We start from the raw sequence: 24,039 nt of genomic DNA on the forward strand, positions 1-24,039 counted from the left end.
CCCTCCAAAATAGCATTCCTACCTACACCCTCTCCGGGTAGAAGCCGGATAATCAGCACTTTCTGAACAGAGATAAGCATCTTAATATTACCTAGAAAACATGACGTCCTACTATTTCTGCATAAGAGACTACAGTTAAGAATATTTTAATTAGGACCTTTTACAAAATAGACTTACATTTCTGATGGCTCCACTAATCTCATTTTCAGCGTAAACTGATAAAGACAGTTTATTCACATTACCACATCACTTTTATAGTTAAGACCAGGTGACAGTGGTGATCTTAGATTTCACCACAGAACTGTTGCTAAGCATATACAAATTATCCAAATCATTGATACATGGACTATATACTTCCCTCCCTCCCCCCAAAACAGCCTGTACTTCAACAAGGTTTCAAATTTCTTTCTGGGATCTAGATCATCAGTACTAGATTCTACAGGACACAGAGTGGGTATCTTTACAAGTGCTGGAGCATGGGAGTTAAGAGCGGAGAATCTGGAGTTGAACCTGAATCAATTTCAATTCCAGCTCTGACATTTCCGTGCATACATATATGTGACCTTAAACAAGTTGCTATTTAGCCTAAGCCTCCTGATTTCTAAAGTGGAATGTAAGAGTTCCTATGTCATAGAACTGCCATGAGAATAAAACCATGTACATAAAGCACTTCCAGTACCTGGCACGTGATGGGCACTCAATAATGTCAGCCATTATTTGTATCAGCAGCAACAGCATTTCGGTAAATGAGGCCAGCAAATAAATGGGATTCCAGGATCACAAGTGACGGCAACACTACCAAAGAACTACAGTGTACCCTTAACATTTGATGTGCTGACAAACAAACCTAAAGATCCATGGCGTGCATGGAGTCATCCTTCAAGCAATACAAGAATCGGAACTTCCCACTCTGCCAGTCTGGTGCACGGAGAGTGAGCTTGATGAACTTTCTATCACCTGCATGCCAATGGGGCTTTCTCCATTTCTACTCATCCTTGGGTACCTATTTAATTTGGTGCCTATTACAGGCTACAGTGGTTATTTATGGATCTGGGAGTTCATAATAGCCTTGAAATGTCACAAGTATACTGCTGCAAATGGCTGTTGCTTAGCACATCTCTATGGGACTGCAATATAATTCTAGCTTCATGTTTCAATTTAACTGCTACTGTATGTGACTTAATAAGGATTATGGACTCTTCAAGTCATAAGAAGTTGCTTTTTGTTAATTTTTAATATTTGATTTATAAATCAACTTAAAATAAGACAAATATGAATATGATATTCAGGTACAAAGGATAATTAGTCACACTAAGTCAATTATAAACAATGCTTCTCAGGCTTAAAAATAACCACCTAAGGAGCATGCCTGGTTTTCCTATTACCCTAAGGAAACTCTTAATTTCCCAAGAGTATTTCTTGGACATTCATGGTTCCAGACCAGATATTTATATAATCTGGCAAACACATTCAACACTCACTAGCTGCCAAATGTTGCTCAAAACTACTTTTCATAAGTGGTGAAATTCTGCCCTGAAAAACAGTCTGTCCACTACAGCTGGGAAAGCATACTTCTCTCCTCTTTCTCCATATATAGTTCTTCCACACAGACCAGGAATTCAGCCCCTAAATGACATACCATATCACCCTTGGCACATATTAGCTAAATCAAACAAGGTCAGCATACTTTAGTTCTGAGGACTAGACTATGATGACTATCATAAAATAAATATTCCAGAAAAAGTATCTGAAGATTACAGGAGATGGCACACAGTAGGCTTTCAACACACATACCCTAAAGAAGTCTAGGAGCCCTGCAGAGCCTACAGCAAACAAATTTCTTGGACGTTTCAAACTAAAATATAGTGAATATTTTGCAATTCACTCTACTACAGAGCCTATTTCAATAGGATGTTCTCCACAAAAATCTTTCAGCAAAATTGACGCTCCAGGTAGAGAGGCCATGTTTGTCTTATGGTCTGCTCCATACACTAGCACACTGCAGCATGCCCCGGGGAGGGAGACAAGTAACCCAGCAGTGTGAGAAGACGGAAGTACCAAAGAGTGCTGTCAGCGCTACAAGAGGAAGCCTGAACTGCAAGATGAATACCAAAACTTCATGCAGGCGCTGGCTGGGAAGTGGAGGAAAATACATAGATGGAAAGTCAGTAGTCACGAGATTGACAATGACAACAGAATAAACATGATAAACGCTAACAGGAATTTAGGAATCACTAGCATATGATGTTTTGTCACACACTCTGTCAGTGTGTTCTGAAAGTAATTATAGCACAGCGTGATCAAAGAGAATGACTGGCCGTAATCTGAAAAACAGCAAGCCCCACTTTTATCACTGGTCTTCAGCCAAATACAAACTGCATGACATTTAAGAAATTCTGAATTTCTTGTTCTGTACTTCTACAAAATGTTCAAACAAGGTGTAATGGTAACTGCTACTTTTTTTTTTTTAAGTTGCTTGACGAGAAGGCCTTAGTGCTGTGCTTTTCTAATAATACCAACAAAGTAGAGTTAATAACAATCAATAGCTGCTTGCGGTGAAGACTGTCCGCTGGAACCTGCTGACAAAGTAGCCATACTAATGTGCCTTGAGAATACACCTGCTATTCTTACATAGTATCAGCTGTAAAATTCTCTTTTCAGTCTACCATAAGAAGCAGCTGAAATGAATGTGCATGCAATAAATGTTGAGGTGAGGCTAGAAATGCAGAGATTATTTTATCTTGGGAACCAACTACAGGGCTTCACTGGAACGTTGCTAGATTCAGAGTTCAAGGGCATTTGTTCTTCAATGGTTGTGAAAAGTCATAAGCACATGCAATATTTTTATTTTTTCCAATTTGAGTGAGGACATCTTCAAGCAGTGCAAAGTCTGTTTCTGGGATTGCTTCAGTGAAACGACATCATTACAATCTCCTAGATCTTGCTGCTCCACTGGGGCACCGTCTCTCTTCTCTCCATTCCTTTAATCAGGCTATTCCTGAATGTTCAAAAGCCTTCTTTGCCCTCACCATCTTGTTAATTAATTGTTACTGCTCAATCCATACCTTACAGGTCACATCAAAGTATTCTTCTTGGACTGGCCCCTTTCCACACCACCCCTCAAGTAGGTCTGCAAGCACCACAGAACTCCAGAAGTACTCCTATCACAGCATGATTCTTACTGCATTGTAACAATTCATTAGGCAGTGCACATCCTGGTATAGAGAACTGCATCACCTCTATCTACAGTGTTAATACCTGAAGTATATTCAAGTATTTGCTGAATGTCAAGTGAGCAAACGGATTACATGAAACATGGACAGCATGAAACATGGACAACCACTATTTTAATCTTTTTAAACTTTTTTTTATTAGCCATCATCTCCCAAAGAAATAATATGCAATTTTGTATTTGAAGTAAATGGTAAACTTCTCTTACTTTATAGACACCTTTGCTAAAGCATAGTCAGTGAAGGTTAGAACCTAACCTTCTAAATTCTGTATACCTATGTATTTATTTATGCACTAAATGAACATACGGAATTGATACAGTTGAGGGAAAATAGGCATCTAGAAAACAACATACAGTGTCAGATCTATTTAACTGAACCTTGGGAGCAACTCAATCTTAAAACCACCAAATTAATCATGGCAAAAGATTCAAACTAAATATTTCTCCTAATCAATTAATTTTAATCAGATGAAGTCCAAAACTGAAGTTGACTTAATGAAATATATCTTGACATGAGTAGTTAGCTGGTCACACTTAACTCTAATTCTTAACAAAATGAGGGGAAAATACTCCCAGCTTTTGAATAGAAAACCTAAAGCCAGTGTTCCAATCACGAAACGCACTTTGTCATGACTACTAGGTACCTGAAACAAGGTAGGCATATTCAGAACATTCTAAAGCATGATTTTATACCCATATTCTCATGTGTTAGCTTAATCTTTTAATTCTGTGGCAGCTGACTATCAGCTGGCATAGAACCTAAATCATGATCCTGTTTCTCACAGTAATTCACATACATCTCCAAGCAACAGCTGTGTAATTCTTAGAGTACATCTAAAAATATAAAGTTCAAAACATTAAATGAATTTCATCTAACATTTAGGAATGACTGAACAAAACAGTCAAACTCAATTCATGTTAAAGGAGTAATTTAGCAGAAGGCAACATTCAAAACGATGAGTAATTCAATTCACAAAAATTAAAAATGTTTATGGGCTACATTTTAATTTTAGAAGTGTCCTCTTTTTTCCTCAAGATATGTAATGCCTGCAACTAAACTTCAAGTATTCCTTTTATTTCCCTACTACTAAAGAGGATATTCTATTTGGCTAAAAATTTAGAAAACTAGTTTTCTCAGTATCTTGACACAGTCCTTATTTCCTCCCACAACTTTAATTGAAAAAGACTTTTTTGAAGCTGGCTTATTTTTTCTTTCCTTGACTGACCTCATAAGCCACTTAGCTGCAAAAGGCTCATGCTATCTTTTAATACGCTTTTCCAGAAGTCCCACTGCTAGTGAGACAGACAGCTATGTCTAGCACAAAGTACTCCTCACTGGAAAACCCAATTTTCAGATACTTTTCTTCCCTTAGCAACAATCACAATAGGGACGTAACTTATGCTAAGCATGCCAGGGAAACCCACCTAACTGATCCCTCTGCCAATCAGACCTGGCACCAGGTCAGCAGAGTCTGGAGGACTCAAGCTGAGTTCAGCCCTCCTGGATCTTCAATTTCCTGATCTCTAAAGTAAAATGGTCCCTGAAATTATCCAAGCCATATTACAAAACTAGGAAGACCACATATAGCCTTGGTGAAGCTTGGGTTGGGGTGCTGGGGAGGGCTGGCTTCAGAAAGTACTCTTCAAAAAGTTTAACTATTCATCAAATAACACTTAAAATATACAATAACAAAAAAAGACCACAATTATTCTCTAATTATTAAGCCTAAAAGGAGAGATTTAGCTTATGTATATTGCTCTAAATCAGTTTTAACAGTTTCTAGGAAATTTGACTTATTTGGTCTAGGAAAACAGTTGAAAACTTGATCATACAGATAACCATTTCATTTCAAAAGTTAAAGAATAAAATCAGGTGATAAAAATCACAGGTGATAAAATGAGGTGATAAAAATCACATCATAATCAGGTGATACAGATGTAAATTGGGCAGCAAAGGATTAAAAATTACTGTTTATCTTGCAGTTCGATAGGCTATTCCTCACACACAGCTGCCACCTTAAGACTTCAGTTCTTCTCTAGATATTTAAATGAAAATTAAAACATTTGACCAGTGACATAAATATGGTACGTAAGTTGAACAAGTGGCCACAGCTGCTAGCTGCATTGTTTCTCTCATTCTGATGAGACGTCTAGGTCAGAAGACTTAATTAAATCCCCCTCTTATCTCTCCCCTCCTTTCTCAGACTCTCTTGAAAAAGACAATAAAAGTGCTCCAGTCAAGTAGTGGACACCATTCCTATATGCGGGACATATACCCAAAGTAACCCATTATTTATGTTTCTGTTTTGCCAAGAAATGAATAATCTACCAGTGGTGAAGTATAACAATTTAAACATTAAAACCATGTTAAATCATTACCCATAGGGACTCCAGGTTTTGTAATGGTAGTGCTTTGGAACAACGCAGATACTGAAACAAAAATAACCGAAATTAGAGGACATTTTGGAGGACATTATACAAATAACCTTTTACTCATCAAAAAGGTCAAGCTTAAGAAAGACTGAAGAATGTTCCATATTAAAAGAGACATGACAACAAAACCCAACATGCCATCTGAACTGAATCCTGAACCAGAAAAATACACTTTTTTTGTTTTCTTTTGCTATACTAAAACTGAACAAAATATGAAAAAATAATGCATAAGGCCTACTAGGTATATTCTAATATCACATTCTAATGAGATCCAAATCTGAAATCTTTTTAACTTTAACCTGTTTAACTTTTTAATTTAAATCTTTGCTTCTTAATCAGTGGTATTAAGAGTTTACCTCTGCTTACTGTTTTTTTTTTTTTACAATTATTAATATTATTATTTAGTTATATGCTTCTGTATGACCTCAATCTTCACAAAACCTCTGCAAGGGCAGTATTCTTAATTCCTTTTTAAAGATAAGGTAACAGCTGCAAAGAACTGAAGGAACCTCCCTCAGAGCACCCAGTGGAACCGAAAGCCCCTTTACACCATGTTTAACACAGTAACGTCTCATGTGGTAAAGTTAAAAGAGAATGAAGTTGTTCCACGTACAAGAGTATTCGTATACTTTTACATATGAGTTTCAAAACTTGAACAAGCAAGAGAGAAGAAAGAAATGAAGCAAGAAAAGGAGGGAGAAAGAAAGAAAAAGGAAAAAAAAGAAAAAGGGAAAGACAAAGTATACTCATAATTATAAGAACTAAAAATCCTAAATAATATCCACTTAATTGGGTGAGGGTAAACCTCACCCAAGAACATGAAAGTGTATTAAAATACTTGTCTTATTAGAGAAGATACAGACATTGGTAATTTTTAAGAAACCAACAGAAGTAAATAAACAGGGAGTTCCCTGGTAGTGCAGTGGTTAAGAATCCACCGGCCAATGAAGCGGACACAGGTTCGATCCCTGGTCCGGGAATATCCCACATGCCGCAGAGCAACTAAGCCAGTGCGCCACAACTACTGACCCTGCACTCTAGAGCCCACGAGCCACAACTACTGAGCATGTGTGCCACAGCTACAGAAGCCCATGTGCCCTAGAGCCTGCACACTGCAACTACTGAAGCCCTCGCGCTCTAGGGCCCGCGTGCCACAACTACTGAGCCCGAGTGCCACAACTACTGAAGCCCGCGCGCCTAGAGCCTGTGCTCCACAGCAAGAGTAGCCACCGCAGTGAGAAACCCGCGCACCACAACGAAAAGTAGCCCCTGCTCGCCGCAACTGGAGAAAGCCTGCTCACAGCAATGAAGACCCAACGCAGCCAAAAGTAAAAATTAATTAATTAAAAAAAAAAAAAAAGATTAAGGAAACAGGGACTTCCCTGGTAGTCCAGCGGTTAAGACCCCAGGCTCCCAATGCAGGGGGCATGGGTTCGACCCCTGGTCAGGGAACTAGATCTGGCATGCCACAACTAAAAGATACCGCAAGCAGCAACGAAGATCCGGCACAGCCAAATAAATCTTAAAAATAAAATAAATAAATATTTTTTTTAAAGATTAAGGTAATTAAAATGGCAATGCTCCTCTCCAAAAAAATTTCTGGTTGAGATTTTTTTTAATAGGTAAATTTTAAGAAACAGTTTATCCTCATCTAAAGTAAGTTTTTTCAGAAAGTAAAATAGAGCAAAAGCTGCCTCACTCATTTTATCAGGCTGGTAATCTTGATTCTAAAACCAAATAACACTATAAAGTTACAGGCCAATTCACTTACAAAAGTAGGTGTAAAAAAATCCTAAATAAAATATTGACTAACCAAATCCAATAGTGTACTTTAAAAAAACAAGATTCTCCATATTAAAAGCTAAAAGAAAAAATATATGATTATCTCAACAGAAGCAGAAAAACTGCAAGAAATCAGCATCTGTTTAACAATTTTTATCTTAGCAAACCAGGTATAAAAGAAAGTTTCCTTAACTGGGAAAGGTTATATATACCAAATACTATAACAAATATAAAACAGACAAACTTCATGTGCATTTCCCTTAAGTCAAAAGATACCACCGTGCTGACTCGCAGTGCTGAAGGCCCTGACCAACACTGCGAGAAAGGAAAAAGAAAAGGTAACTTTTAGAAGGGAAGAGAGACAACTGGCACTGTTGCCAGTGACATCACCTATCTAAAAGAACCAATACAATACACAAATATCAGAACATCATTTGTCTACAAAATTAATCTATAAGTTTAATGCAATCTCAAATTCTAGTTGGATTCCTTAAGGAACTCAAAACTTAACCTAAAAGGTCTATACAAAAATAAAAGGTTTACCAACAACTAAATCAACTTTTAAAAAAATTAACTTGTAGGATCAGACATTAAGACATACCGTAAGTTATAGCCACAATATTAAGAACACTAAGGTATGAGCACAAGAATAAATGGCCAAACAGAACTGAATAAGAACTTACTCCAAGACACCAAAAATTAAATGACAATTTAATAAAGGGTAAGAGGGCACCACAAATCAATGGCCCAAAAAATGGATTGTTTAATCAACGGCTCTTGACCATCCAAAATGAGGACTCTACCTTAAGAGTCATTTTCTCGAAGTAAAAATAAATTAAAAATTTGACAAAACAAACATTTAAAATTAGATATGAAACTCCTTAAAACTTTTAAAGGATTTTTTAAGCTACATATACACCTCTTTATTACAGTTCAAAGTACATATTTAAGAGCTAGTGAAGAATAACCCCTGAAATGAGTTATTTAAGAGATGGCAATCTTCAGCTCCTACAAAATTATTTTTAATTATACATGAATATTCTATATTAAATTAGAGAATATTGAAAAAAGTATGTCTTCTAATATAAACCTTTGCTTTTCTCTTTCTCCAAAACTGAAATTCTGTTCACCTTTAAATTTAACACTATCAAGTCCATTTTCAAAAAGAAAAGGGATTGCTTGCTATGTTTATTCTACCTCAGCCTCAAAATGTACATAGAGGCATTCATTATAGGCATGCCTGGCTACTTAAGTGCTATGAGTCATGTTTATTTTTCAAAGACAACACTCAGGGAATATCAATCAGAAGGACTGTGAAAAAGTACATTAAGAAAAACATTAGTATTTTCCAAATGTAAAGTTTTAAAACTTAGAGCATTAGCCAATATACAAAATAGTAAAACAAATCACTTAACATAAAATTTCACAAATTTAAGTAGCATATGGCTATGGGTTTAAACGGTCAAAATTTAAAATGCTGATCACTTAGGATTGTAAAGAAAAAGACTGTAAAAATCAGAAATGTATTATGTAAAAACAAAGGAAGACTGCTTACCAAGCGACTTCTCCACAAGCAATAAATACCAATGTTTAAAAATTATATGTGTTAGAAAACAAACTTATGGTTACCAAAGGGGAAAAGAGGGAGGGATAAATTAGAGGAGTTTGGGATTAACAGGTACACACTACTACATATAAAACAGATAAGCAACAAGATTTACTGTATAGCACAGGGAACTATATTCAATATCTTGTATAACCTATAATGGAAAAGAATCTGAAAAAGAATAGATATGTATAACTCAATCACTTTGCTGTACACTTGAAACTGTCACAACTTTGTAAATCAACTATATTTCAATAAAAAAGAAAAACAAACAACAACCAAAATAAATTATATGTGTTAACATAAAGCACTGGAATATAGTAATAACAGAATATAATAGACCAAACAGTATAAATCCTCCTTTTTTTAATTCAGCTAATTAGCACAAAAAAGCAACAAATACTTGTAAATGGAGAAAAACCAAGATTTGAAAATAAGCATAATTTGCATTATTTAGATAAGCCCTAAGAGAAAAGATTACAAGATGGCTGCAAGCATATACTTTAATCAACATTAACTAGACATCACAGTAGGGACTGTGAAGGGTTAAAGAGTTTATACACAATAGGGATGATGTCAGTATATAGTGTTGATTGCTCACAGGGCTAATGAAAGAAAATCTGAACAACAGGAAAACAATTCCAAAAACATGAACCTGGAGCAGTCAAACTACTTGTTAATCTCTGAAATGCAAATAGGAAATACTAAATTAAAAATCTAAAACACACACACACAACTTGTAAATAGCATAACTTATTACTTTGAAAAGACAGTAAGAACATTACAAAATAAAGCTTGAAATGTAAAACAAAGTGTTACATCTGCCCTTCAAACAGTCCTGCTATACCACAAAAAGTACTACTAATGATGGCTAAACAGTGAATAAATTATAATCTAATTTTAAAACAGACTGGATACAAAGATCTAACTTTTAAATTTTACTGGGAAATAAAAGTCACCAGTTTTTCTTATTATTTAACCAAGCAAGATCTACCAGCCTTTCGTCACAGTTCCTGTAATGTGCAAGCCGTAACTTTCCCAACAATCAAGATACATCCAGGGTGTGCCTACTGTGCCTGTGAGCCTGTGTTGTAACAAAACCAGGTCCAAAACAAAACCATCATAAACGTGGGTCAGTTACTGACTGCTACTAAAAACCAATGGTGAGTTACAATAGGAATCCCTCTTAAATATGGTGTATTTTGTTTTTATTTTTATTAAAGTATTGTTGAGTTACAATGTCTTATTAGTTTTATTCTGTTTTTAAACTATGATCACAAAATTAGAAAAAGCAAAAGCAACTAAATAGATGTATTCAAGAAAGTGTTTTAAGACTAATTACAATTAGCTGGTAACACATACTCTGTCTTGAAATGAAAAATGATAAATACTATTTAAAATAAATACTACTCTGTATTAAATGCTGAGGGGGTTTCTAGTGAAAAGGTTAGGAATGCCAATAAACAAAGGGCACTGGAATCAAGGATTCTACTCCCACAACCATTAACTAATCTTACCGCTCACAGCTAACACTCCACACGGTACTTACTTACTATGTGACCTGCACTGGATAGCTTTGCAACCACTGTCTCATTTAATTCTTGCAATAATCATGAAATAGATACTGTCTGTTGTTATTCCCATTTTGCAGGTGAAGAAATTGAGGCTTAGAAGTTAAAGAGCTTGCCTAAGATTATAAAGGTACTAAACCATAAAATCAGGGTTCAAACTTGAGCAATCTGAACAGAGAATCCTTCCCTCAACTACCAAGTGTGTATGGATGTGGTCTTTTAGGTTTCAGCTTCTTCATCCAGGAAATAAAAGGTTCTATTCTCTTTAGTTTAATTAACAAATGGGAAAACAATAACAGAATTTTCAACTTTTACACAAGACAAATCTAGAAGCAATGGAAAAGATATCTTTAAAAAATAAGAATCCAAATACCTCAATATAAAAATGGACAATTCACAAAACATTTAGAGAAGCCTGATAAAGATACGGAAAATACTGAGGCTCACTGGACAAAGAAACCCAAGTTAAAACAAGATATCCTTTCAAACTTCTATAATATCAGAATGGGAAAAGGGCACGATCATATCGTGTTCATAAAGGTGAAATAAGCATTTTGAAAAGCTGTTTGTCCTTAAACATTAAAAGTCTTTGAAATGTAGATATGCACTAATCAAGCAGATTACACTTCCGTAGGTTTCACTTAAGTAAGTGTATTACGTATGTATAAGAATGCTAAACCAACAACTTGCGATGATGGGAAATTTCACCAAGGGACAGACTGGGTAAATACATTTTTAGGTTGAACCTTATGAAACTGCCAGTATTGAAAATCACTTGTGAATAGAAAAGCATATGGTAATTTTAAAAATAATATATGTCTATATTTGAAATTGACATTTCTTGATATTAAATAAGAAGAAAAAAGGATACACAAAACACAGTATTTTAGGAAAGAAGAAAGACCAATAGCGAATATTTGAGAGGCAAGTATATGTCCAGGCACTTTAACAAACATAGTCTTTAATTTCATACAATCACCCTGTGATATACTGTTATTCTCAGTTCACCGATTTGGGAGCAAGTCTTACAGAGGTTAAATAATTTAGGGAACTACTAAGAGGAAAGGCTAAGATTCGAACCAGGCCTATATATCTGACTACGAAGCCCAGACTATTTCCACTGGGCTACACAAATACATTCCTTTCTCAAGTGTATTTGAAACAATACTGCTTTCAAAGCATAAGAGACAATAAAAATATTTTTTAATGGCTGAATTTTATTAATCTCCCCACACCCCCAGCCCAAATTCATATGTTGAAGTCCTAATGGCTAGTACTTCAGAATGTAACTGTATGTGGAGTTAGTATCTTTAAAGAGACAATTAAGGTAAAGTGAGGTCATACACGTGGGCCCTGATCCAACATGCCTGGTACCCGTAAAGGAGGAGAGTGGGACACAGACTAAGGGAAGACCATGTGAGGACACAGCAAGGGGCCGCCTACAAGCCAAGGAGAGAGGCCCTCAGAAGAAACCAGACCTGCCAACACCTCAATCTTAGATCTAGCCTCCAGAATTGTGAGAAAATACTTTTCTGTTGTTGAAGCCACCCAGTCAGCAATATTTTGTTACGGCAGCTCTAGCAAACTAATTAATACTCTTACCCTGAAAGTACTGAACATCTTAAAAACCTAAACCTCACATCCCCCTTGTATTAAAGAATACGCTCCTTTTAGATTATCCATCAAGTACCAAAAGAGAATGTTTTATAAATCCTTCTAATACAATATTAGATCATTTTAAAAAATACATATCGGGCTTCCCTGGTGGCGCAGTGGTTAAGAATCTGCCTGCCAATGCAGGGGACACAGGTTCGAGCCCTGCACCTGGAAGATCCCACATGCCACGGAGCAGCTTGAGCCCACGTGCCGCAGCTAATGAAGCCCACACGCCTAGAGCCCGTGCTCCGGAACAAGAGAAGCCACCGCAATGAGAAGCCCGAGCACCACAAGGAAGAGTAGCCCCTGCTGCCGCAACTAAAGAACGCCTGCGTGCAGCAATGAAGACCCAATGCAGCCAAAAATAATAAATAATAATAATAATAATAATAATAATACATTATATCTAAGTTTAACCTACTAGAATTACCATATTTTAATAAATTAGTTGAAAAGCATTCACAGTCCATTCAAAAGTAAACTTTAATAACCTTAACCAGTCACAAAACTAGCCCAACGTTTATCCGATAAAAGAAGCACACATGCAGGTCCTGAGTGACGCAGCGGGCAGGTCCTGAGTGACGCAACAGACAGCCACGCCCGACACAAAGACCAGAGAACGCCTCACCCAAACACTTCATCCTCTCCTTGGCAGAATGGAACAGTGGCATTTCTTTCAAGTCCAACACTAAATAATAAATAATTTTTTTCAAGGCACAGACCACACACAAACAAAAGAAGAAAGAGAACTACAGTAAACTATATATACACACATACATACTACTAATTGTAGCAAACTACAATTTTGGAAGCTGGAAAGCAAATGGATGAAGAAAACGGAAATTGTCTAGTGAAGTTGTTGAGGGTAAGTGCCCAGAAAAAAAGCCTAGAAAAGTTCAGGAATCAGGAGTGGTGTAGGCTGAAAAGAACTGGTCAACACACTATACAAGGAGCAACTCCCAGACTCCAGCACCCAAGAAGCCCAATCAGACACTCAGTCCTTCACTCTGGAAAGTTTACACTAGGGAGACTACAAACAAAGGCCATTTCTGAAGGAAGGTATAATGGGAACGAAGTGCAAGTCTAAATACTGAATGGTAACTACCAACCACCTACTACCCTCCTCTTCCCCAACGTAGCCACAGAATCTTGGCAGTCAAGTTTATTCTCTTAGGCAGGAAAATCTCTCTATGGAAAACAAATGCCTAAAAGAAAAAAGACCTACCAACACTGGCAAATGAAGATCTCACAAAGAAAATCAGATCCACTAGTTTACCCTTCAAAGAGGAACATCATCCTATAAGCTGTGCCCATGAAAATACACCTTCCCTTTCACTTTTTCTTTCATTACTTCTTCATAGGTCCCTGGACCCTTTATGCTCTTCACCTCTGCTGTACATTTTAGACCTATGTCTTTCCCTTCTTTCTACCCAACACAATCCCATTCATCTTTTTTTCTTTTCTTATAACCTTGACAAAACTTTTTTTTTTTTTTTTTTAATTTTTGGCTGTGTTGGGTCTTCATTGCTGCACGTGGGCTTTCTCTAGTTGCAGTGAGCAGGGGCTACTCTTTGTTTTGGTGTATGGGCTTCTCACTGCGGTGGCTTCTCTTCTTGTGGAGCACGGGCTCTAGGCACGCGTGCTTCAGTAGTTGCGGCATGAGGGCTCAGTAGTTGTAGCTCACGGGCTCTAGAACGCAGGCTCAGTAGCTGTGGCACACGGGCTTAGTTGCTCCACAGCATGTGGGATCTTCCTGGACCAGGGCTTGAACCCATGTCCCCTGAATTGGCAGGTGGACTCTTAACCACTGCGCCACCAGGGAAATCCCTTTCACTTTAAAAGTAAAAGTAAAAAAAAAAAAAAAAAAAGTCTCACATATAAATCTGAAGAGACAGCCAAGGACCATCAAACATTTAATAAAGCCTTTAACTTGAAAAGTAAGAAGCAAAACAGAAGGAGAGGAAAAGAAATTTTAACACAAAAACAAATACATTAAACCAGGGAACAGGAAAAATTTCAAACTATGTGAGATTAATATCCTCAGATGGAGAAAAACATATTCATCGGTGAAATAAGAATGTTATTGGGACTTCCCTTGGTGGCGCAGTGGTTAAGAATCTGCCTGCCAATGCAGGGGACACAGGCTTGAGCCCTGGTCCGGGAAGATCCCACATACTGCGGAAGAACTAAGCCCACACGCCACAGCTACTGAGCCTGCGCTCTAGAGCCCGCGAGCCACAACTACTGAGCCCTCGTGCCACAACTTCTGAAGCCCGTGTGCCTAGAGCCCGTGCTCCACAACAAGAGGAGCCACCGCAGTGAGAAGCCCACGCACCACAACGAAGACTAGCCCCCGCTCGCTGCAACTAGAGAAAGCCTGCATGCAGCAACGAAGACGCAACACAGCAATAAATCAATCAATCAATCAATATTTTAAAAAAGAATGTTATTAAAAGGAACATTCATAAAACAAACCAAAAAAAAAAACTTCTGAAATTAAAAAAAGACACTAAAAATTTTAAATTCAATAAGAGTTGGAATATAAAAAAAAGAACAGCAACAACAAAGACAATAAACGGGAAAAAAAGAGGTTAAAAAAAAAAAGAATTGGCTCAGAAGGCCCAAAAACCCCATAACAGGAGTTCTTCCTTTTCAGAGCCCATTACCAAAGAAATAATAAATTTCTTAGCATTGAAGCACATATGTTTCTAGATTAAAAAGGTCTAGCACAATGAGTTTTTTGTTGTTTTTTCTTTTTACAGAATCACACTAAGACTCATTACTAAAAAGTTTCAGAGCACCAGGAATAAAGAGAAGATACTAAAGGCTCCCAGAAAGAAAAAGCAGGTTTTTTACAACGGACTGGGAATCAGAATGACACCAGATTTTTCACAGCAACACTGGAAACTAGAAGACACTTAGAGCAATGCCTTCAAAATTCTGAGGAAAAATAACTTCCAACCTTGACTTCTAACTACAGCCAAATTATTGGTCAGAAGAGGCTCTAAAAAACATATTCTTAAATAGTCCAGGTCTGAAAGAATTTGCTTCCCATGCTTCAATAATGAGGGAGCTACTAGTAGTAATAAGCACACAGAAAAAAGGCAAAGAGAATTCCCATGATGATGCTGAAGAAAAGTTCCACTACAAGAAGCCAGCCAAGGAAGCAGCCAATCCAAATTGTAACAGAAGGTTAAAGGTATCCAAGAAAAAAACTAAAAAACAATGAAAGATTACTTGATGTGTTTGACTATATTGAAAGGAGAGTTAAACATCAGAAGGAGAGTTTGGAGCTGAATAAGTGATGAATGCATGGAAAACTAAGTAAATGAACACAAAGATTCATTAAATCTGGATAAAACAAAACGTTGCTTCAAAAGAAAATGTAATCAGAGCATACACAACATGGCGCAGATGTAAATATTATGTAATCATAATAAAGCAAACTTGGTTAACCATAATTTGTCATATAACCATATCTAGAATATGGGAAGTACACATCGTGGGGAGGGAGGCAATGCTTAAAAACTAAACTCCTATCTTCCACAGTGGGAAGACAAGAAAGAAATTCTAAAACTGGAGCAAGTTAAGAAATGTTGGTTTAAGCATGTTATCTGGAAATACCAAAAAACTGTAGAGGAAACAAGTAAAAGACAGCAGTCGTTCCTCTGGAGAGCTGGATTCTAGAGGGGGAAAAAAAAAGCTAGGGACTACTCCCCCCTACCAAGTCTAAGCCTTGTAGAACTATTTGACCATAAGTACTACTTTGATAAAAACTAAACTTTATATCATGCTTTTATTTTAAAAAAATCATCATTTAGAATAATATTTAAGCCCAGAGATAAACCCATGCACCTATGGTCAACTAATCTATGACAAAGGAGGCAAGGATATACAATGGAGAAAAGACAGTCTCTTCAATAAGTGGTGCTGGGAAAACTGGACAGCTACATGTAAAAGAATGAAAATTAGAACAGTCCCTAACACCATACACAAAAATAAACTCAAAATGGATTAGAAACCTAAATATAAGACCTGACACTATAAAACTTTTAGAGGAAAACAGAGGAAGAACACTCTTTGACATAAATCACAGCAAGATCTTTTTTGATCCACCTCCTAGAGTAATGGAAATAAAAACAAAAATTTTAAAATGGGACCTAATGAAACTTAAAAGCTTTTGCAAAGCAAAGGAAACTGTAAACAAGACGAAAAGACAACCCTCAAAATGGGAGAAAATATTTGCAAACGAATCAAAGGACAAAGGATTAATCTCTAAAATAAATAAACAGTTCATGCAGCTCAATATTAAAAAAACAAACAGCCCAATCCAAAACTGGGCAGAAGACCTAAACAGACATTTCTCCAAAGAAGACATACACATGGCCAAGAAGCACATGAAAAGCTGCTCAACATCACTAATTATTAGAGAAATGCAAATCAAAACTACAATGAGGGCTTCCCTGGTGGCGCAGTGGTTGGGGGTCTGCCTGCTAATGCAGGGGACACGGGTTCGCGCCCTGGTCTGGGAGGATCCCACATGCCGCGGAGCGACTGGGCCCGTGAGCCACAACTGCTGAGCCTGCGCGTCTGGAGCCTGTGCTCCACAGCTGGAGAGGCCACGATGGTGAGAGGCCCGCGCACCGCGATGAAGAGTGGCCCCCGCTTGCCGCGACTGGAGAGAGCCCTAGCACAGAGACGAAGACCCAACATAGCAATCAATCAATCCATAAATAAATCTTAAAAAAAAAAAAAAAAACTACAATGAGGTATCACCTCACACCAGTTAGAATGGGCATCACCAGAAAATCTACAAACAACTAATGTTGGAGAAGGTGTGGAGAAAAGGGAACCCTCTTGCACTGTTGGTGGGAATGTAAATTGATATAGCCACTATGGGGAACAGTATGGCGGTTCCTTAAAAAACTAAAAATAGAATTACCATATGACCCAGCAATCCAACTACTGGGCATATACCCAGAGAAAACCATAATTCAAAAAGACACATGCACCCCAATGTTCGTTGCAGCACTATTTACAATAGCCAGGTCATGGAAGCAACCTAAATGTCCATCAACAGACGAATGGATAAAGAAGATGTGGTACATATATACAATGGAATATTACTCAGCCATAAAAAGGAACGAAATTGGGTCATTTGTAGAGATGTGGATGGATCTAGAAACTGTCATACAGAGTGAAGTAAGTCAGAAAGAGAAAAACAAATATATTAACGCATATATGTGGAACGTAGAAAAATGGTACAGATGAACCGGTTTGCAGGCAGAAATTGAGACACAGATGTAGAGAACAAATGTATGGACACCAAGGGGGTAAAGTGGCTGCGGGGGGCGCTGAGGGGGGATGAACTGGGAGATTGGGATTGACATGTATACACTGATATGTATAAAATGGATAACTAATAAGAACCTGCTGTATAAAAAAATAAATTAAATTAAATTAAAAAAAAAATACTCATGACCAAAATGTTAAAAAAAGAATAATATTTAATTACAGAGCAAAGTATTCACAGTACATTATTAAGGGAGAAATCACATTATAGAACATTATGTTCAACAGAAAACTAATATTGCATTAAAATAATAGGAAGTATATACACCAAAAGTGGTTTTTTTCTAGAATAGCGGTATTACTTTCATTTTATGAAAGCTTTTCTGTATTTGTCAAGTTTTCTATATCACATATGCATTATTTTGTAATTTTAAAATAAAGTACTTTTAAGGCGTAGAAGGTTAATAGAGCTCAAAGAACAAAGAATGACAGTAATATTTATTCCTGCCTCAATAAGTCCTTAGATCCCACTGTGGGGTTAAAAATAAATGTGTTTTTTATAATTACTGTAAAAAATACTGGAGGACACTCTTAAAATCTAATAAGAAAACAAAACAATGCCAGGTCCCCAGGTCAGAAAATATTCTCTCTTTTTTTTTTCAAGTATGCTTACATCTGATCCGTCTTCAACTTCATACCAAGATTATCTGACTCAGAGCTGACTCTCCATATCAAAACTCTAGATGGAGTGGTCACTTTCTAAATTTAAAATTAACCAAAGAAATGAAAAAAGGAAACCACTAAAAACTTCCTTATGTCCAAAAAAGAACTAAAATTAAACAAACCAAAAAAAGCCAACCAACAAAGTAGAGGAAATACTTATACCAATGGCAACACTGCAAAAATAATACTAAACCTGAAGCTAGTGCAACCACTATAGAAGTCAAATATAGTCGGCACACACAGGCTCAAGAAAAAAAACAAATACTAGAATGCTCAGAACATTATAATATCACAAAACTAGAAACTACAAATGCAAATGTTCATCAACAGTAGAATGGATAAACAAACTAGTATTTCACACAATGGAATAAAATGAACAATATGGATGAATGGGTCAAACAAAGTTAAGCCAAAGAAGCCAGACACAGAATACATACTGTATGATTCTATTTATGAAAGTACAAAAACAGGCAAAACTAATCTACGTTGTTACAAATCAGAGTGGTTACCCTTTGGGAAGACGTTTTAACTGTAAGAGGGCATGAGGGAAGCTGTTTCTTGATCTGGGTGTTGGTTACATGGACAACACAAATGATAGGTATACTTCTGTACGTGTTATACATGTTATACATCAATAAAAATTTTAAATTGAAAAATTTCAATGGCCAACAAGCACATGAAAAGATATTCAACATCATTAGTCATTAGGGAAACACAAATCAAAAATCACAATAAGACACCACTTCACTCACACTCACTAGGATGGCCATAATAAAAAGTAAAAATATCAAGTGTTGGCAGAGGATGTGGAGGAAGTGGAACCTTCATACACTGCTGGTGGGAATGTAAAATGGTACAGCTGTGGAAACCAGTTTGGCTGATCCTCATTAGATTAAAAGTGGAATTACCATTTGACCCAGCAATTCCACTCCTAGGTATATGCCCAAAGAAACTGAAAATGGGTACTCAAACAAATACCTGTACATAAACGTTCATAGCAACTCTACCTACTCACAATAGCTGCAAGGTAGAAATAACCCAATTGTCTATTTACAGATGAATGGAGAATCAAAATGTAGTATATCCAAACACATACCCAAACACGTACCAAACAAGGGAATAAAAAGGAATAAAGCATTAACACTTGCTATGGCATAATAAACCCTGGAACCTCAGCTAAATAAAAGAAGCCAGACACAAAAGGTCACGTACTCTATGACTTCATTTATATGAAATGCCCAGAATAAGCAAATACATAGAGACAGAAAGCATATTAGTGGTTGTCAGGGACTGGGGGGGGTGGTGTTGGAAAGTGACTGCTCAGTCTCAGTGGGTACAGGGCTTCCATTTGGGGTGATGAAAAAGTTCTGAAACTAAACAGTAGTAATAGTTGTACAACATGGTGAATGTACTCAATGCCAATGAACTGTAACTTTAAAATGGTTACCGTGGTAAATTTTATGCTATAAATACGTAATCACAATTTTAAAAAATTTTTTAAAAAATATAATAATGCAAGCCAGGATATAGTTAAGAACTCTCATACGATGGTAACTGCAAAGTATTTTGGCAATAAGTAATTCATACCTTTGCCCCAGTTCATATTTCTCCTTCTGAGAACCAATCCTAAGAAACAAAAAAGCTTTCAATCCAAAAGCACTCACGTAACATTTATAATAGTGACAGACGGAAAGAAAGAAAGAATAAAGGGAGGGAAGGAAGGGAGGGAGGAAGAAAAGAAATCTAAATGTCCAATTATCAGGGAATAGGTAAGAAAATCATGATGCATTTACAAAATTAATTATGCCAAAACTAAAAATGTTTACTAAAAGCATTCATTGTGAAATGGGGGAATGTTATATTATGAAGCAAATATGATAAAAGCAGAATACAAATTCTATAAATACAAGCCAAACTATACATCAAAAAAGACTCAAAGGATGTTTACTATGGGTTTGCTATGGACGCTATTTTCTTTCTGCTTTCTGCCCCTGGGAACAAAGCAAGCTTATTCTCATCTCAAGGCCTTTGGACCTACTGTATCTTCTGTTTAGAATGCTCTTCCTCCTGATCTCCACATGACTGTCTCCCTCATCTTTCAAGTCAATTCAAACTTCACCCTCCAAGCAAGGCCTTCCCTAATCACTCCAATCAAGGCAAGCCTTGGTGCAGCCTCTTCCCCCACCTTTTCCCACCACACATTTTATCTTCCTCTTTGCACTTATTATAACGTGAGAATAACTGGATTACTGACTTATGGGTATATTCATCTTTCTCCTCCATCCCCTACTAGAATGTAGGCCCCCTGAGTACAGGGACTCTTACCTTATTATTTTAAGTGTATCATGCCACTCCCTTCTGGTCTGCAGAGTTTCTGCTGAAAAATCAGCTGATAACCTTATGAGAGTTCCCTTGTATGTTATTTGTTGCTTTTCTCTTGCTGCTTTTAATATTTTCTCTTTACCTTTAATTTTTGTCATTTTGATTACAATGTGTCGTGGCATATTCCTCTGAGGGTTTAACCTGTGTGGAACTCTCCACGCTTCCTGGACTTGGATGATTGTTTCCTTTCCCAGGTTAGGGAAGTTTTCAGCTATTATCTCTTCAAATATGTTCTGAGGCCCTTTCTCTCTCTCTTCTTCTAGGACCCCTATAATGCGAATGTTAGTGCGCTTAATGTTGTTCCAGAGGTCTCTTGCACTGTCCTCATTTCTTTTCATTCTTTTTCCCTTGTTCTGCTCCACAGTAGTGATTTCCCCTACTCTCTCTTCCAGCTCACTGATCCATTCTGCTTCATTTACTCTACTATTGATTCCTTCCAGTCTGTTTTTCACTTCAGTTATTGTATTGTTCAACTCTGTTTGGTTGTTCTTTATATTTTCTAACTCTTTGTTTAAAAATCCTTCTAACTTATCCATTTTTCTCCCGAGTTCTTGGATCACCTTTACAGTCGTTACTCTGAACTCTTTCTCGGGTAGATTGCCTATCTCCACATCACTTAGCTCTTCTGGAGTTTTATCTTATTCCTTCATCTGAAACACATTCCTCTGCCACCTTATTTGGGGTTAATTACGTTTCTCAACTTTGGAGAAGTAGCCTTCTGTAGGAGACGTCCTATGGGTCCCAGCAGTGCACTCACCCAAGGACCAGGGGCCAGAGGTCCCAGGGTAGTGTCTGGCCTGTGTTTGCAGACTGCAGTCTACTGGATCGTAGTTTTCTTCCTTCTGATTTCTGGCCCCCTGGTGGGTGAGGCTGGTCTAGAAGCTTGTGTAGGCTTCCTGGCAGGAAGGGCTGATGCCTGCCCACTGGTGGGTGGAGCTGGGTCCTGGCCCTCTGGTGGGCAGGGCTGTGTGATCAAGAAGTCTTTAGGCAACCTGTCTGCTAATGCATGGGGCTGTGGGGCTGTCCTCCCACCGGGTTAGGTGTTTGGCCTGAGGCATCCGGCACTGAAGCCTACAGGCTGTTGGGTGGGGCCGGGTCTTGGTGCTAATGACCCAAGCAAGATGTCTGCCTCAAGGAGAGTTCATGCAGATGAATAATCCCCAGTATATCTGCCACCAGCTTCTATGGCCCCAGCAGGAGCCACAGCCACCCCCCCACCCCACCTCCCCAGGAGACTGTCCAAGACCAGCAAGTGGGTCTGGCCCAGGCTCCTATGAGGTTACTGCTTTTGCCCTTGGTCCCAGTGAGATTTTGTACAATCCCTTTAAGAGCTAAGTCTGTTTCCCCCAGTCCTGTGGAGCTCCTGCAATTAAGTCCCGCTGGCCTTCAAATCCAAATGCTCTGGGGGGGCACCTCTTTCCGATGCCAGACCCCCGGGCTGGGAAGCCTGATATGGGCCTCAGAACTCTCACTCCTGTGGCAGAGCCTCTGCAAGGTCACCCAAGGCGGGGGTGGGGGTGGGAGTGGGGGGGAGGAGGATAAGGATTTGATTACATTTCAAGTGCACCCCTCCTACCATCTCGCTGTGCTTTCTTCTTTATGCCTTTAGATGTAGAAGATCTTCTTCTGTAGGTCCCAGTGTTTTTTATCGATAGTTGTTCAGAGGTTAGTTGTGATTTTGGTGTGTTCGTGAGAGGAGGTAAGCTCAAGGTCCTTCCACTCAGCCATCCTGAGAGACTCCTTGGGACTCTTATCTTATTTATCTATATATTTCCAGGCCAGAGAACTGAACCTGACAGTAATAATGAATATTTGTGAAGCTAATCAATAATATTAGTTGACTGATTAACCTGTTCTTTTCCATACTTTGTTGATTTTCTATAATAGCACATACTATTTTTATATTTTTAATCTTTTGTTTTGTTTTGCTGGGGATTTTTGGCCAGGCGGCACGGCTTGTGGGATTTTATTTCCCCAACCAGGGATAGAACCTGGGCCCTCGGCAGTGAAAGTGTGGAGTCCTAACCACTGGACTGTCAGGGAATTCCCTTTAATCTTATTTTTAAATATAAAATACTTCAGTGGGCAAGTAACACTTACCAAGCCAAAGAAAACATAACTTTGTGGATATTCCCTACGGACAAGGCAAGGGTCTAGTTTTCAGTCATAACAACAAAATCACTAATTATATATTCTTCTTAATAAAGGATAATGCTGTAGTATACTTCATAGCATATCTGACCAATTTTCAGAAATTTAGAGACCTACCTCAAATTTCTGATTCCATAAGGTACTTATAATAACCTATCCCCCAACACCAATCTTATGCCCACCATCCCAATGCCCGCCCCCCCGCACACACACACACACAAACCCTCTGAGTAATATTTTAATAGAGTCACATCTGAGGCATGAGAATTATTTCAGAACTCACTGGAGTCAATATGCCAATAATAAATAATGTTGAGAAAAAAATAAATAAATTTAATTTTACTCATATAAGTGAATTTCAAATTTAAATATACTAGAAAAACAGCCTAACTACATTTACTCTTCTGTAGTAATGATCTGTAGTTGAAATGCAGTTTCACAAGAACCTAACTATATGTAGTATTTGCAACTATATTTATATTGTATCCATAAATAAAAATTGAAGAGAAAAATATCCTTTTTTGAAGAGAAGAGCTAGGTGAGATGTTCAAGAATCAAAGTGAAACCACCCTTTAGAGGGAGTAATTCCAGACTCCAATAAAATACAAGCGTTCAAAATTTACTGTCACTGAGTTTCCACTAGTGATTAGAAAACTGAGTCCACCCACTAAATCAAGGTTTGAAGACACCAGGCTTAAGTCCTGAAAATCCGCTGAGCTCAGGCCAACAAATGCAACCTTGCACATCAGAATGAAAAGGACATTTCCAACTCTCATTCTGAAGTTAGATAAAATTTACCTGTCCACTGACAACTGTACCATCAATTTTAAAAAAGTGAATTAAGTTCTACTCACAAAGATACAATCAAACTAAATACGCAAATATGCAAATATACCTTCAAATCCTTGTATCTTACTTTTCCAGGCTCAGAGATACCACAAAAGACTTTCCAGCTTACTGACTGACAACTTGTAGGCCAGGCCTAAATAGAGACCGGGGTTATTAAGACACTGGCTCAGGATATTCAGACACATTATTTGATACACAGAAGTCAGCATACACCCCAATTAATGCACCTACAGCAGATTCTTGTCTCTACAGTATTAAAAAGTATTTACTCAGATAATCAAAAGGATCTTAACAAAACAGTGCTAAATGAGCAATGGGCAATAGGCGGGCAATTAATTTAGCCTCTTCTGTAAACTCTTGAC

At 37.6% G+C, this 24,039-nt stretch overlaps 1 protein-coding gene across 18 annotated transcripts in view; it reads right to left on the reverse strand.

The window, feature by feature from the left end:
* Positions 1-24,039, reverse strand: part of ENAH (ENAH actin regulator) — a 156,874-nt gene that overhangs the window by 99,134 nt on the left and 33,701 nt on the right. For 10 of the 18 annotated variants that reach the window (XM_082426190.1, XM_082426194.1, XM_082426193.1 and 7 more), the window contains exon 2: positions 5,612-5,662. The exons of the other annotated variants lie outside the window; for them this stretch is intronic. In XM_082426190.1, the coding sequence (XP_082282316.1) occupies positions 5,612-5,662 (51 nt within the window). The remainder of the gene's footprint in view (positions 1-5,611; positions 5,663-24,039) is intronic. 18 annotated transcript variants of the gene reach the window in all.

This window comes from Balaenoptera physalus (genome assembly GCF_965194825.1).
Source record: "Balaenoptera physalus genome assembly, chromosome: 1".
Taxonomy (NCBI): Eukaryota; Metazoa; Chordata; class Mammalia; order Artiodactyla; family Balaenopteridae; genus Balaenoptera; species Balaenoptera physalus.